This window comes from Hyperolius riggenbachi, chromosome 8 (assembly GCF_040937935.1).
Source record: "Hyperolius riggenbachi isolate aHypRig1 chromosome 8, aHypRig1.pri, whole genome shotgun sequence".
Taxonomy (NCBI): Eukaryota; Metazoa; Chordata; class Amphibia; order Anura; family Hyperoliidae; genus Hyperolius; species Hyperolius riggenbachi.
The window spans coordinates 149,108,281-149,123,800 of NC_090653.1; the positions used below are offsets into that span (position 1 = coordinate 149,108,281).

A 15,520-nucleotide genomic window follows, 5' to 3' on the forward strand; every position below is an offset into this window, starting at 1 on the left:
CCCAACTTTAATCTCACTGCACCCCGAATTCTGCGTAGCAGTCAAACTAGCTTGCAACTCCAAAACTGCAGAAAAACAGGTGAGTATAGCAGCAATACCTAGACGAGCCTCTAGGGGCACTGCAGGAGACATTGTACAAGGCAATATTAACTCATCCAGAGTACAGGGTGCAGAATCAGCATTTTTCTCAAAACAAGAAAGGGACTGACAAATGTCAGTGCAAGTGGAGATCATGTTTTTATTCATGGTACAGGGCAGATTCAGAGAAAGCGTCTCTGAACAAGGCAAAGAAGGTTCAGCATCAGATTCGCAAAACCGAAGCGCTGTCTCACTCTTAGATTCGGCTAACAATGTCGAATCCGAGGAATCAGAACGCAAAACCTGCGAATCAAAATTCACTTTAGGTTGTGAAACTGACGCTTCTATAGCGCAAACCTCCGCGATCTGCGGAGCAGACTGCAAGGCATCTAGGACCGAAACGCTGGAGCAACTTTCCCCAGGCAACGAGCCCTTACAGGTGTGAACAGGGTGAGACAGAGACTCATCTGCAGAAGAAATAGTGACATCAACAGGACAAACTTTATTAGGGATATTAAATTTACTTTTGACGCTGCATAGTCGAGAACTTTTCCCCATAGCAGGGTCACAGACGGAAGATCTCAAAGATCTGTTTCTAAATGACAAAGGATCCCACACATCCTTGAGGAAACCGGCAGACTCATGCCGATCACAATCTGCAGGAACATCCGAGAAACAGGCATCAGATCGCACAGATTCAACCTGCACACTGTCAGGAGAGAATCCTTCAGGATTCGCACAGGAACCAACCACAGCGGCACACTCATTCATTTCAGATTGCACAAAGTCAAGTCTCTCATGCTTTACCCCAGATAGGCAGGAACAATCATCCGACAACGATGTCTCTTTATTGGAATCAATTGGTTGGTGTGTGTGCAACTCATCCAAAATCGTTTGCCATACATAGATCACCAGATCCACATCATCCTTGTCACATTCATCGGAATCAATCAGAAGGTACATAGAATCGAGACAAGCATTCAAGACATCTTCGCTTTTTGCGATGTAAAAATCGCAAAAGGCTTTCCAATCAAAATCGAATTCTTCCAGCAAGGCCCCAATATCCCAGGAAGCAAATGGGGGTTCAAACAGGCCAGTATCCAAATAATCTCCATAGGGGTGGAGTTCAGGAACAAGAACAGATTTTTTAACTGCTTTAATGTAGTGTGCGATCCTACCTATAGCAGGATCCACATAAGCTTTGGATTGGGGCAAAAAACCTGGAAACTGATCAGCAGATGCATTATAAACATCATCATACTGCATGGTTTTTCCCATTTCAGACTTGACAGAAATAACCTCTTTATTTGTGGTTGCCATGGGCAACGGATCTTTCCGCTGGGAAGCCTTCCTAGATCTTTTACGTTTAGACTTAGAGGCTTTGGATGGCTGCTTTATGGATGAAAGAGTAGATGGAACAGCTGATTGAGCTGCTGACAACAACTCGTTAAGGGGGTATGGTAATTGAGGTAATCTCAGCCAATTGTGAATTAAAAAGGCCAAGAATTCCAGGGGTCTTTGACTCAGGGTGGTATGATCTAACACATCATAAGCCCACATTGACATTTCGCCCCCCAACAGAATGTAAACCATTTGGGGGGCCCAGGTAGACACTGGGGTGCATTGGAATTCAGGGTTCGCTAACAGTTTCGTACACTCAGACAAAAATTCGTCTGCTGATTCAGGTTCAAGTTTTTTAAATCTCTTAAAGGTACAAGAGCCATATTCGACAAAATCGTACAAATTCGGAAATTCCGTCTACACTGGGGTTTTGGGTTTGGCTGTTCATACTGTAATGATTGTGGAACTTTCTTCGTGATCAGCGCACAACGTGTGCGCTGACACGGCGGAAATCCTCCACAAGCGTGTACGCACCCGTAGAGGGAAAATTCCTGTCGGCAGATGGCGCTGGGGAGTGCAGAGGAACCAATCCTCTGTACCTCCACAAATGCCAGACAGGAATTGTACGAAGCGCAGAACGCAATCGCAAGAGAGGCGATTGCGAATGAGATGAGCAAAGGGACAGGTTGTATGTGTGTGCGCCAATCCAGTCGCCAGCCAGCGACCGCGCACACACAACAGCAGATATGAAATAGGAACGCGATCGCGAGAGGTGCGATCGCCAGACGTGACACAAGGCAGATCAGAATAGAATACGAGGGTAGCAAAGGCACAGCAAATAATACAATAAGGAGATACGGAAAATAACAAATGCTAGCTAACCGCGAACACCGCACTCATTCGCAACAGTGCACGCGGTTATGCGCGGTCTCCACGTGATAAGCACAATAGAGACAAGCACGCCTAACTAACCATTAACAGACAAACATGAAACAGAGGACGCGAGCGCTTGCTTAACGGTTACCTCACCGAGCCTCCAGCAAGCGTAGCAGACAGACACACGAAAACAGGGACAAGCGAGAGATAGGATCCACAGCACTAGCGAAAAGTGGCTAGCGCGATCCAAGTACAGAGTAGCAGAACAGAAGGATCCCCAGCGCTAGCGAAAAGTGGCTAGCGCGATCCCAGAAGACAGAACAGAAGGATCCCCAGCGCTAGCGAAAAGTAGCTAGTGCGATCCCAGGAGACAGAACAGAAGGATCCCCAGCGCTAGCAAAAAGTAGCTAGTGCGATCCTAGGAGACAGAACAGAAGAGATAGCTGGTAGCAACCGCTGCACCAGCTATACTCCAAGAACAGAGATCAGAACCATTTCCTGTCAACCACCATAGGGACAGGACAATGGCAAACAGGCAAGACAAGACAGAACAGGCAATACAGATAATACAATCCTAACTGCACTAGGGAAATCTGCCTAGCGCAGATTCAGGAATTACTCTAACCTGATGTTTAAACAGAGAGCAAGGCTGACACCCCACCAGGAGTGTTACATAGGACGAAATCCTTATGAACAGCGAAGCATTGTGGGAAAGACATAGTACTTATAGTACACGCCTCCAATGAATGTGGCCAGGCAATTTGCATGACAACGTATGCAAATTCCTCTGCAAGCACAAGCTGCAAAACTGACAGAAGCTCTTCTTTCCAGAGTCCTGCAGCATGCAAACCTACACAATGGTCAAAAGGCTGGCTGCCTGCACAGGCAGCTGAGCAAATCATCACAACAGTATTTGCATCTCATTGATCATCCCTAGTGGTGGGCAAAGCCATTAAACCTACAGTATTCCTTTTTGCCCTTGTAAGCGATGGAATACATCAAGAACTGCTAGTTTATAGCATACCTGTAACAATACTGCCGGCCTCTCATGCCTGCTATGAGTCGGGCGCTTCCGGCTTGCGTGCCACGCCGCCTCAGCCTGCAGCAACAGGCAGAGGTATGCGTTCCAGAGGACGCGCGGGACATACGCGTCCGACCTATGGGAACAGGCGGCGGGTGTTCCGGAAGTGACGCGACGGAATGTCGCGTCTGACGCGGCGGAAATTACGCATGCGGAGGCCTTATAAGAGTTTCCGGGACGCGGCTGCACGCCTGTTATAGCGTGTATTTTGCCGCTTGTAGATAGTGTTAGCCATACTTCTGTGTTTGTACTGTACCTGTCTTGTAGTGGTAGCCTTGCTCCATTGTTCGTACTGTACCTATCTAGTCACTGGGGTCTAGGGTCAGTGAGGCGTGTGGCTTGTTTAGCCTTGGCTCTGGTTGCTGACCCAGTCCCAGGCCTGGTCCGTATATCTGCCTATCTGATACCAGTGTATGACCCGGATTGCATTAAGACCACTCTCTGTCTAGCCCCTTGTACCGCAGCCATCTGATACCAGTGTATGACCCGGATTGTATTAAGACCACTCTCTGTCTAGTCCCTTGTACCGCAGCCATCTGATACCAGTGTATGACCCGGATTGTATTAAGACCACGCTCTGTCTAGTCCCTTGTACCGCAGCCATCTGATACCCGTGTATGACCCAGATTGTTTAGACCATTCTCTGCCTCGCCCTTTTGTACCTTGGCTACTGACTCACATTACCCCAGCCGGTATCAGGCTGCCACCTGTCCTCCCGCAGCTAGTAGGGCAGGAGGTGGTGCCATAAGTGACACGCGGTAGGCCGACCGTCACATTATAACAGGCCCACATTATCCTTAGGGGATATATATTTACACTCCACCATGGAGGATTTGCAGAGGCAGATAGACCAGCTGTCTGCTATGGTCAAGGGTCTCGCCGACATGGTGACCCCATTAGCACAGGCCGCGGCCGCGGCCATTCCTCTGGGAGATGAGCCAGAGGATGCTGCTGACCCCCCTCCGGTCCCGCCGGTTCCACCGCCTGTCTTACCGGTCGTACCGGTTGTCCCAGTTGCATCCGTGGCTGAACCTAAACTTCCACTCCCGGAGAAGTTCTCCGGAGACCGGAGCACATTTAGCAATTTTATGAATTCTTGTATGATGTATTTCTTTGTAAGGCCGCAGGCCACGGGGACGGAGACTCAGAGGGTGGCCCTGGTGATCTCGCTGCTACAAGGGGATCCACAGGCATGGGCCTATAGCCTTCCTCAGGGGCATCCCGCTCTCGCCTCGGTGGAAGACTTCTTCCAGGCAATGGGCGTGCTGTACTCAGACCCTGACATCACCACCACCGCTTCCCATAAGATCAGGGCCTTAAAACAAGGGAAAAACACGGCGGAGGTGTACGCGTCAGAATTTAGGAGGTGGTCAGTGGCCTCCAGATGGAACGATCCAGCATTGGTGGATCAGTTCAACTTTGGGTTGTCTGAAACAGTTAAAGACCACCTGATCAACTACCCTCCGGCCGAGACACTGGACGAGGCTATCACCCTTGCCATCAGGGTGGATCGCCGGATTCAGCAGAGACGCTCAGAGCGGTCAGGCGCGGGAAGTGTTGCACCCGTGGTGGCGGGCTTGCTCAGCCCATCAATGCCCCCCGAGGAACCCATGCAGATCGGAGCTTCCAAGCTGTCCGCCGCTGAGAAGACACGCAGGCGAACCCAAGGGCTGTGCCTTTACTGTGGGGGTGCCGGTCACATGGTCCGTACCTGCCCCGAGAAGAAGTCGGGAAACGCCAGCGCCTAGATGAGTTGGAGGAAGTTCATCCAGGCGGGCAGGTAATTCCTCTGAAAGAACAACGTTTTCTTGTACCCTTTAGTCTTGACTGGAAGGGAAAAGGGGTGACCGGGCAGGCTTTCATTGACAGCGGGGCTGCTGGGAACTTTCTTGATCTATCTGTGGCCGCACGGCTAAATATTCCCTCGTTGCCTCTCCAAAGCCCCTTACGAGTCACGGCCATCGACGACTCGCCGTTGGAGTTAGTCACTCCTGTGGCAAGGACCCCAGAGTTGCACCTAAAAGTCGGGGCTCTGCATGCAGAGAAGATAACGTTCTTCCTGTTGAACATGCCATCCACACCCCTGGTACTCGGGTTGCCGTGGCTGAGGCAACACAACCCGGTGTTGGATTGGCGCACGGGGCAACTCGTTAGTTGGTCAGGGTTCTGTCACCAGAATTGCCTTTCGACACTCCCTATCCTTAGCACCCAGGTGATTTCGTCGCAGGTGCCCGGGCACTACAAGGAATTCGCCGACGTATTCTCACCCCAGGCTGCGGAGAAGCTGCCGCCGCATCGCCCCTACGACTGCCCGGTAGATCTGTTACCGGGAACCATGCCTCCTCGGGGTCATCTGTACAGCTTGTCAGGCCCTGAGCGCACAGCGATGCGGGAGTATATTCGAGAGAACCTGGAAAAGGGGTTCATCCAGCCCTCTAGCTCTCCGGCAGGGGCGGGATTTTTCTTCGTAGAGAAGAAGGATGGCGGGCTCAGACCCTGTATCGATTATAGGGGTCTGAACGCTATCACCATAAAAAAACGCTATCCTCTTCCACTAATAGAGGATCTGTTTGGCCAGGTGGCCGGGGCCCGGGTGTTCACGAAACTGGATCTGAGAGGGGCGTACAACCTCATTCGCATTCGGCAGGGGGACGAATGGAAGACTGCGTTCAATACTCACGATGGGCATTATGAGTATTTGGTGATGCCATTTGGGCTCTGTAACGCCCCCGCAGTCTTCCAAGAATTCGTGAACGACATTTTTCGGGACTTCCTCGGGAAATTCGTCATCGTCTATTTAGATGACATCCTCATCTATTCCCCGACTGTCGCGGAACATCGACACCATGTTCGCAGGGTGCTACAGAAGTTGAGGGAAAATCGCTTGTACGCCAAGCTTGAGAAATGTATTTTCGAGGTCAACCAGGTACCGTTTCTGGGGTACGTGGTATCGGATTCTGGGCTGACCATGGACGCGGCTAAGGTGTCCGCAGTCCTCAACTGGCCACAACCCGGCAATCTCAAGGCTCTCCAGAGGTTCTTGGGATTCGCCAACTACTATAGGAGGTTTATCCAGGGATACTCATTGAAGGTGGCCCCATTGACCGATCTGACTAAAAAGGGAGCTGATCCCAGTCAGTGGTCACCTCAAGCTCAGTTGGCCTTCAAGAGCCTAAAAGAAGCCTTTTGCTCTGCTCCCATTCTCACGCATCCAGATGTCACCCGTCCCTTCATAGTGGAGGTGGATGCCTCTGAGGTTGGAGTGGGAGCGGTCCTCTCTCAGTACTCGGGGAGCCCCGAAAAACTACACCCTTGTGCCTATCTGTCTAAGAAATTTTCCCCGGCGGAGCGGAACTACGACATCGGGAACAGGGAGTTATTGGGAATTAAGTGGGCATTTGAGGAGTGGAGGCAATGGCTAGAGGGGGCTACTCACCCTATCACCGTGTATACAGATCATAAGAATCTGGAATACATCGAGTCCGCTAAGAGGTTGACCCCCAGACAGGCCAGGTGGGCACTATTTTTCTCCCGGTTTCGTTTCACTATCACTTACAAACCAGGCCCAAAGAATGTGAAAGCCGACGCCTTGTCACGCGCATTTAGGCCTAGTACAGTTGAGACCCGGGTTCCTGAACCGATAGTGTCCCCCCAATGTTTTGTTGCTACTCTGACTACTTCCGTACCAGAGACAGACTTAATGAACCTTCTTTCTTCCTGTCAAGGTGAAGCTCCGTTGGGAAAACCTGCCGGTCGGATGTACGTTCCACCCCAGTGGAGGCTCAAGGTCTTACAGCAGTTCCATGAAGACAAGGCGGCCGGTCACCCAGGGGAAAGCAAGACCAGGGAACTACTGTCACGTTGGGTATGGTGGCCATCGTTGACTCGGGATTCTAAGGCGTTTGTGAGGGAATGTGCCACTTGTGCCCGCAGTAAAGCCTCTCGGACTGCGCCCAGTGGGCTTTTGCGGCCCTTACCCATTCCATCTCGACCTTGGTCTGAAATTTCCATGGACTTTATTGTGGATCTTCCTGCCTCCAATGGGTACACCGTTGTTTGGGTCACTGTAGACCGTTTTAGCAAGATGGCCCATCTTGTTCCGTTGATTAAATTACCTTCAGCAAAAGAGTTGGCTGAGCTTTTTATTTTCCATGTGTTCAGGCTTCATGGAGCACCAGATCGAATTGTCTCCGACAGGGGAGTTCAATTCGTCTCTCGGTTCTGGCATGCCTTTTGTTCTCGACTGGGGGTTACCTTATCCTTTTCATCGGGATTTCACCCCGAAACTAATGGCCAGACCGAGAGACTAAACCAGTCGGTAGAACAGTACCTGCGTTGCTATGTAGCTGGCAATCAGGAAGAATGGGCGGCATACCTCCCGTTCGCGGAATTTGCCCTGAACAACCAGGTGGGTTCTTCTGCGGGCATGTCCCCATTTCCGGTGGTTACGGGACTGAGTCCCAGGTTTTCTCCACTTTCAGGAGTTCCTTCGAATCTTCCCGCGGTTGAGAATTGGGTCACTCACATGGCGGAGGTATGGGAACAGGTTCGGGGAAACTTGAGCAAGGCGGTAGACAAACAGAAACGCGCCTTTGACAAGCGTCGGTCACGGGAACCGGACTTGTCTCCTGGGGATCTGGTTTGGGTGTCCACCAAGAACATCCCATTGCGGCAACCCACGCCCAAGTTAGGTCCACGATTTATCGGACCGTTCCCTGTCATTAGGAAGTTGAATGAAGTGGCCTATAAGGTCAAGTTACCTGACTCTCTCAAAGTCGGGAATTCGTTTCACGTATCCTTACTGAAACCAGTAAAAGGGTCTCAGACCACCACGTCCCCGCCACCTCCCGTGTCAGTGTTAGGGGAGACAGAATACGAAGTGGAGAGAATCTTGGATTCAAGAAGGGTTAGAAACTCGCTGCAGTACCTGATCGACTGGAAAGGGTACGGACCTGAGGAGAGGTGCTGGATTCCGGCAAGGCAGGTACATGCCCAAGATTTGGTTCGGGAATTTCATGCTAATTTCCCCAGCAAACCAGGGGTAGAGTGCCCGGAGGGCACTCCTCGGGGGGGGGGGGGGTAGTGTAACAATACTGCCGGCCTCTCATGCCTGCTATGAGTCGGGCGCTTCCGGCTTGCGTGCCACGCCGCCTCAGCCTGCAGCAACAGGCAGAGGTATGCGTTCCAGAGGACGCGCGGGACATACGCGTCCGACCTATGGTAACAGGCGGCGGGTGTTCCGGAAGTGACGCGACGGAATGTCGCGTCTGACGCGGCGGAAATTACGCATGCGGAGGCCTTATAAGGGTTTCCGGGACGCGGCTGCACGCCTGTTATAGCGTGTATTTTGCCGCTTGTAGGTAGTGTTAGCCATACTTCTGTGTTTGTACTGTACCTGTCTTGTAGTGGTAGCCTTGCTCCATTGTTCGTACTGTACCTATCTAGTCACTGGGGTCTAGGGTCAGTGAGGCGTGTGGCTTGTTTAGCCTTGGCTCTGGTTGCTGACCCAGTCCCAGGCCTGGTCCGTATGTCTGCCTATCTGATACCAGTGTATGACCCGGATTGCATTAAGACCACTCTCTGTCTAGCCCCTTGTACCGCAGCCATCTGATACCAGTGTATGACCCGGATTGTATTAAGACCACTCTCTGTCTAGTCCCTTGTACCGCAGCCATCTGATACCAGTGTATGACCCGGATTGTATTAAGACCACGCTCTGTCTAGTCCCTTGTACCGCAGCCATCTGATACCCGTGTATGACCCAGATTGTTTAGACCATTCTCTGCCTCGCCCTTTTGTACCTTGGCTACTGACTCACATTACCCCAGCCGGTATCAGGCTGCCACCTGTCCTCCCGCAGCTAGTAGGGCAGGAGGTGGTGCCATAAGTGACACGCGGTAGGCCGACCGTCACAATACCATTATCCATTTAATTTGCCGGTGCTTTAAATTATACTGTGCACTGTTCTACAAAATTAAGAGCTTTACCATTAATTGTTTCTTCCCACTTTTCTGAAGTAATGCAGTGTTCTCCCCAGGCTCTTTTAGCTGGGTGCTCAACACGGCTAGTTTTGATGAGCACCCGGCTTTTAGCGGCTTACCTCCTTCTATGTTGTAAGCAGAGTTGCGCAGAGAAACACGGGCCCTGCATTCTCTCATCTTGCCCCACACGGCAACTTTTTCATACCACCCTCACCCCCGTCTGGAAAAAAATTCTGGGGAGAACACTCTAATGCATTGCGTTTATTGCTTTTTGGACGTGGGGAAGTAAAAAGGCAGTAGTGTTGGGTTCCCGCAAGATGGCCAATTGAAAAGACAGACCCAACAGTGGTCCACCAGATTGATTAGAGCCACTTCTTGAATGCTTTAGGGACTTTTCACAATGGTGCAATGAAAGTCTATGAGGCATATCACACTACACGCAGCGCGGCGGAAGTAACTAATCTAACGTGCATACTTACATTACTCTGCAGCGACATGTGGCGGACCAGAATTAATGTAAGTCCATGTCAACGCACGTGTTTTAAAATAACCGCCGCACGTTTTACGCATCACTCATGTGCAGAAGCGTATTTTAGCAATACATTTCTGCGCATGTCATTGATTTGGCCACAGGAAGCGAGTGTCACTTCCTGCTTGGCCTGCTGCCAGATGGGGATAACCATGTATTAACGCGGTAATCCCCGAAGGTTTTTTTCTGCAGTACAGCCCCCGGGCCGCACCGCAACCGTAGATTCACAGTGTGAAACTGGCCATAGAGTCTTCTCAGGCCCCTGTAAAAGTGACACAGAACCCACCTGCACATACCAGGGAAAACTGGCATTGCATTAATAAGCAGACACACCTCCCAAAACTCCAACCCCTTCCAAAAAAATCTATTTGACTGCCCTGCAGTTGCAAAACAGAATCATAAAGAACAGGAAATGGGACCAACATTGAAGCAAACCGGGAGTGCAGGAAGATCAGGTAATCTAAAGGGGAAAGTACTGTATTGTTAGGTTTAAACCAAAGTTGTCAGTTTGGATACCCTTTAAAGAGAAACTCCGACCAAGAATTGAACTTTATCCCAATCAGTAGCTTTTACATGAGAAATCTATTCCTTTTCACAAACAGACCATCAGGGGGCGCTGTATGACTGATATTGTGGTGAAACCCCTCCCACAAAGAAATTCTAAGTACGTACTCTTGGCAGTTTCCTGTCTGTGAACCATGTTGCATTGTGGGAAATAGCTGTTTACAGCTGTTTCCAACTGCCAAAACAGCATGCAGCAGCTACATCACCTGCCAACAGTAAAAATGTCACCACGTGATAAATGTCAGAATATAAATCAGGGATTTAAAAGATTTTACTATGGGCAAACACTGACTAAATCATTTATACATAATTATTGTAAAAATGAAGTACTTTTTTAATTACATTATTTTTACTGGAGTTCCTCTTTAAGGTGTAAATATTACTAAGTGATGGAATTAGGAGTTTGGTGAGCTCAGTTCTCTGTTCTCATACACACATGGAATCTGTCAGTTACAGTGTTAAATTTTACAGTATGAATACATTGCTTCTGTCTAGCATCCCACTCTTATAAATGCACATACTTAAAAACATATACTGTTAAGCAATGGCAAAGGAACCGCAAGCTGCCTAAGCTTGCTCACAATGGATTATGTAGAGGAGAATAATGGCCTTACATTCATTTCAGAGACTTTTTATAGTTGTATTATGTTGCAAGAGGTTTTAGTAAATAAACCATTTAATCCTATAAATGCAGTTGGCGATGCTGTAAATTATACAGAGCACCATTCTTCTTCATGGCACACGTGGCACACCCCCAGCCCACATTCTTCCATACTGAAGTAATATCAGACTTTCTCTTAACCAAGTTATTATTCAAAAGCGCATAGTTGTGACCTGTCTATTGTTTCTTTTTTTTTTCTGCTGGGCAAAAATTATTACTGCACAGAATATGTTTGTTTCTGTACTGTTGTTTTTAAACCTGAATTCTACAAATTCATTCTATTGAAAGCCCTGCTCCAAATTTTTTATGTCTTTCCTGCCACTCCCCCCAGTCCTCCAACATCAGATAAAGCGCATAGTCCTGCATAGAAAGCAGATAGTGAATGTCAGTCGCCTGCAGGCTCTACAATTAAATATGGTATTTACAATACATTTTAGTGACCTAGTACTATTCATCTTATGTTCAGGGGTTGGAAAGTCAGACAAGAGGAAATCATCTTGAAATTCTGCTTTAATATTCCCCTCCCCCGAAATAGCTGCCTGTAATTTTGACATAAATATCTGCCCATGCTTTTTACTCATCACACACACTGCTAAGCAAATTCTAGTACAGGGGTGTCAAACTGAAATACAAAGTGGGCCGAAATTGAACACTGGGACTAAGGCGCGGACCAACCTCAATGCCAATTCCCTCCCTTATAAAGTTCCCTGGTGTCTAATGGCCCCCTCCCCACCTTATAGAGTACCCTGGTGTCTAGTGGCCCCCCTCCCCTATACAGTTCACTGGTGTCTAGTAGCCCTCCCCTATATGTTTCCCAGTTGTGTAATGCCCTCCTCCCTCATTTATACAGTTCCCAGGTGTCTAGTGCCGCCCCTTACACCCCTATACATTTCCCAGGTGTCTAGTGGTCCTCCCTTCCTCCCCTTTACAGTTTCCTGGTGTTTAATGATTCTCCCTCCCTCCCCTATACAGTTTGCTGATGTCAAGTGGCCCCCCTCCTTTTAAATTTCCCTGGTGTCCAATGGCCCCCTCCCCTATACAGTTCACTGGTGTCTAGTGCCTCTCTCCTCTTTTAAGCTCACTGGTGTCTAGATGCCCCCCCCCCCCCCCCCCCGCCACACACACACACACATACACACCCCTAAACAGTTCCCTGTTTTCCAGTGAACCCTTCCCTCCACTATACAGTTCCCTGGTGTCTAGTGTTTTCCCCCTCCTTCCTACACATGGCTTTACTGGCGATCTAGGGCTTCACCTCCATTATAGCTTCCCTGGTGTTCTAGAGTGGGAAAGACATAATGCAAATCCGGGAAACCACTTGTGGGCCAAATTTGAGTGTTCGTACGCCACAGTCTGACATGTATGGTCTAGTATCTTGAGAGTCCAGGACACACCTTCTCTGATTCTAAACTACGGACTATGCTTTAAAGCTTAATGCAGTCCCTGCTTATCTATTCCAGAATTGGGAGGAGGATGAAGTGAGGAGCAGCTACATGTTCAGGATTTAGACTCTTAAAGAAATGTATTCATGGATTTCTTAATAAAAATGATTATGATCTATTATTGTTACTGTTATTATATTATTATTATTATTAGAAGTAGTAGAAGCAGCAGTAATACTGATAGTAGTAGTTTACTAGTTCAGCACTGCTGTCTCCCCCCTAGCAGACACTTGCCATTGTCTTTGAGCTATGGTCATACTCCTGCTGTCTACATTTGCCAGTCCTGGTACAAATTTACTAACATCAGAAATATCTGATCCAAAATATAGGCATAGAGGGAGCAGAAATACTGGACTGAGCTTATGTAAATGTACTGTGATCATGGATATTAAAGTGATATTTAGTTGGCCTACCTAAGATAAATGCATTGTGTCCAAATTCCCTGACATTGAAAAACTTATACCTGTTCTGATTTTCACTGTCCCAATATGCTCATTTTTTCCAAAGAACAGCAAGAAATAGGCAGCGCTCCTTGGCTGCAAATGAAAAGAAGCCAACAGAGGTGTGTAGCGCCCCCCAGGGACTTATACACACCTTGAATGCAAATCAGATTCAAAATATGCACTAATCCCTAATCTAAATACTTTGAATGCAAACTGATACACATGAATGCAGCTAGCCACAGGTAGAAAGATTTTTGTATAACAGGTGGAAATGGCAGCGCTTTCAAATATAGGCTGCACTCGAATTGACCAGCAGCATAGATGTGCAGAGCCCAAACACGGGCAACTTACACAACTTGCATTCAAAACAGATACAGCGCTGCGTAATATGTTGGCGCTTTATAAATACAATAAATAAATGCAGCAAAGGAGGATGTTACTGCATCTGTTTTGAATGCAAGTTGTGTAATCTGCCCATGTTTGGGCTCTGCACATCTATGCTGCTGGTCAATTCGGGTGCAGCCTATATCTGAAAGCGCTGCCATTTCCTCCTGTTGTACCAATATGCTCATTATTAAATGATTGTGAAACCATACACTGTTGGATTATTACATGTGATGCTAATTATTGCAGTGCAGCAAGATAGTAATATTGGGTGACTTGCATGAGCAAGCAGATTATTTCTAGGCTGGGGGAGTTTTTGGAGCACAGAACTGTTTCTCAATGGCAGACATAGTGTAGGATAACATATATTCAGGGTTAGGGAAGGACATGTGTGACATGGCATGTGAGTAATAGTAGGATATACAGGCGTGTGAAATGTGCGGGTGGCGTGTTATCCCAGGCGGAGATGGAAAAGGTTACCTGTTTGTGCTATTGTTTAGGATGGTTTTGTAATGTCTCTGTAAATGAACAGGTCTTTGATGCTTCTGTAGGGAGCACTGGTTTACCATACAGTCATGCACACTGTTTTGTTTGGAATGAAAAGATGTTATGATTGAAGGGGAAGTTCTCAGAGAGCAGGCAGACACATGAAGATGCAGGAGGCAGGCTGCTACATGAAGAGCCTGGATGGGTGGTAGGGACAGGTTGTTCAGGTGTGACTTGCATCTAATCTTTGTATTTGAATATCTCTTTTATGTTTAATCATTTACATTGCAGGTGTTTCTGCTCGATTCGCGGAGAAGCATGAACATCGGCATCTTCCTTAAACAGTTTAAAAGGTAACCCTCATCAGTCCAGAAGGATGATATGGCAGGATACCACGGGATAATTCAGCAAGCATGTCTACATTGTCAGTCTCTGAGCATTTTCTTTACTAGAGAGGGTCATTCACTAAACGTGATCTCTAAAAACTGGTGACTGCACATTAAGGGCTTGTTCACACTATGAGCGTTTGCATATTTCTTTAAGCACTGGCAATTTTAGAAATCGCCCTAAAATCGCTTCTATAATGATTCCCTATGAGAGTGTTCACATATGAGCGGTTCAATTACGATCCGCTTCCAAAAGCGCTTACACAAAATCGTCCAACGCTCAGAAAACACCGGGAATCACTTGAAAAAATTGCGCACAAAAACGCTCAGCACTTGTGATCGCGCTTGCGATTTATAATGTGAACAAAGGCTTACTAAACAAATGATAGATGTGCCTGATGGGGACGTCACTTAGAGCCCTTTTCCACTGGCTATGTTTCAACCCTCCAATCAGATTGTACTTTGTTTTCCAGCACTTTGCCAATAGCAGGGCACTGTGATTATCAATGAAGTTGTGGTGCTCCATTACCATTGCTGCAATTTGACCTGATTTGATTTTCTCCCCAACACAACCATAGCACATGCTGTATTTTTCCCTGCATTTGCATATATATTAAGCCAGAACTTCGGCAATTGCACCAACAATCACGCTGCATTGTACTGTAAATTTGTTAACTAGGTAAGCTGTAATCGCAGTAAGCAGTGGAAAAGAGCTCTAAGGCCTGAGACACACTGCAGAGCGATTTGCTGACTGTCAGTGCTGCATTTGTGCTTTTAAAAAAAACGCTCCCATTGACTTGTGTAAAAATCAGGGCTGAATTCCTGAAATGTTTCAAAAAATCACTATTGCGGTGATTCTGCCAAAGTTTTATTGTGATTTTAATGCAATTCAATGGGAGCGTTTTTTAAAAACGCAGGTGCAGTGCTGACGGTCAGCAAAGCGCTCTGCAGTTTGTCTAAGGTCTAAGTGATTCCCAGCCACCATTATGCTGCAGTGGACAGGGGAAGTGCCTGCATACCAAACAGGCAAGCAGGGCTGTGGAGTCGGTCCAAAAATCCACCGACTCCTCAGTTTAGGATTCCACCGACTCCGACTCCACGACTCCGACTCCTCTAATTTGCATATTACAATGTTGTTGATTAAAAGTATGTAACATGAAATTCGTCTCATAACTGCCAACGCTTAGGAATTTTACAAGACAACTGAAGTGAGAAGGATATGTAGACTACTATATTTATTCCCTTTAGACTAAAACTAGTCCTTAGTA

General features: G+C 47.8%; 1 protein-coding gene across 4 annotated transcripts in view; it reads left to right on the plus strand.

Moving 5' to 3' along the window:
* The window catches only part of LOC137527112 (inverted formin-2-like), a 137,450-nt gene that overhangs the window by 34,779 nt on the left and 87,151 nt on the right, over positions 1–15,520 (plus strand). For all 4 annotated transcript variants that reach the window (XM_068247512.1, XM_068247515.1, XM_068247514.1 and 1 more), the window contains exon 3: positions 14,158–14,219. In XM_068247512.1, the coding sequence (XP_068103613.1) occupies positions 14,158–14,219 (62 nt within the window). The remainder of the gene's footprint in view (positions 1–14,157; positions 14,220–15,520) is intronic.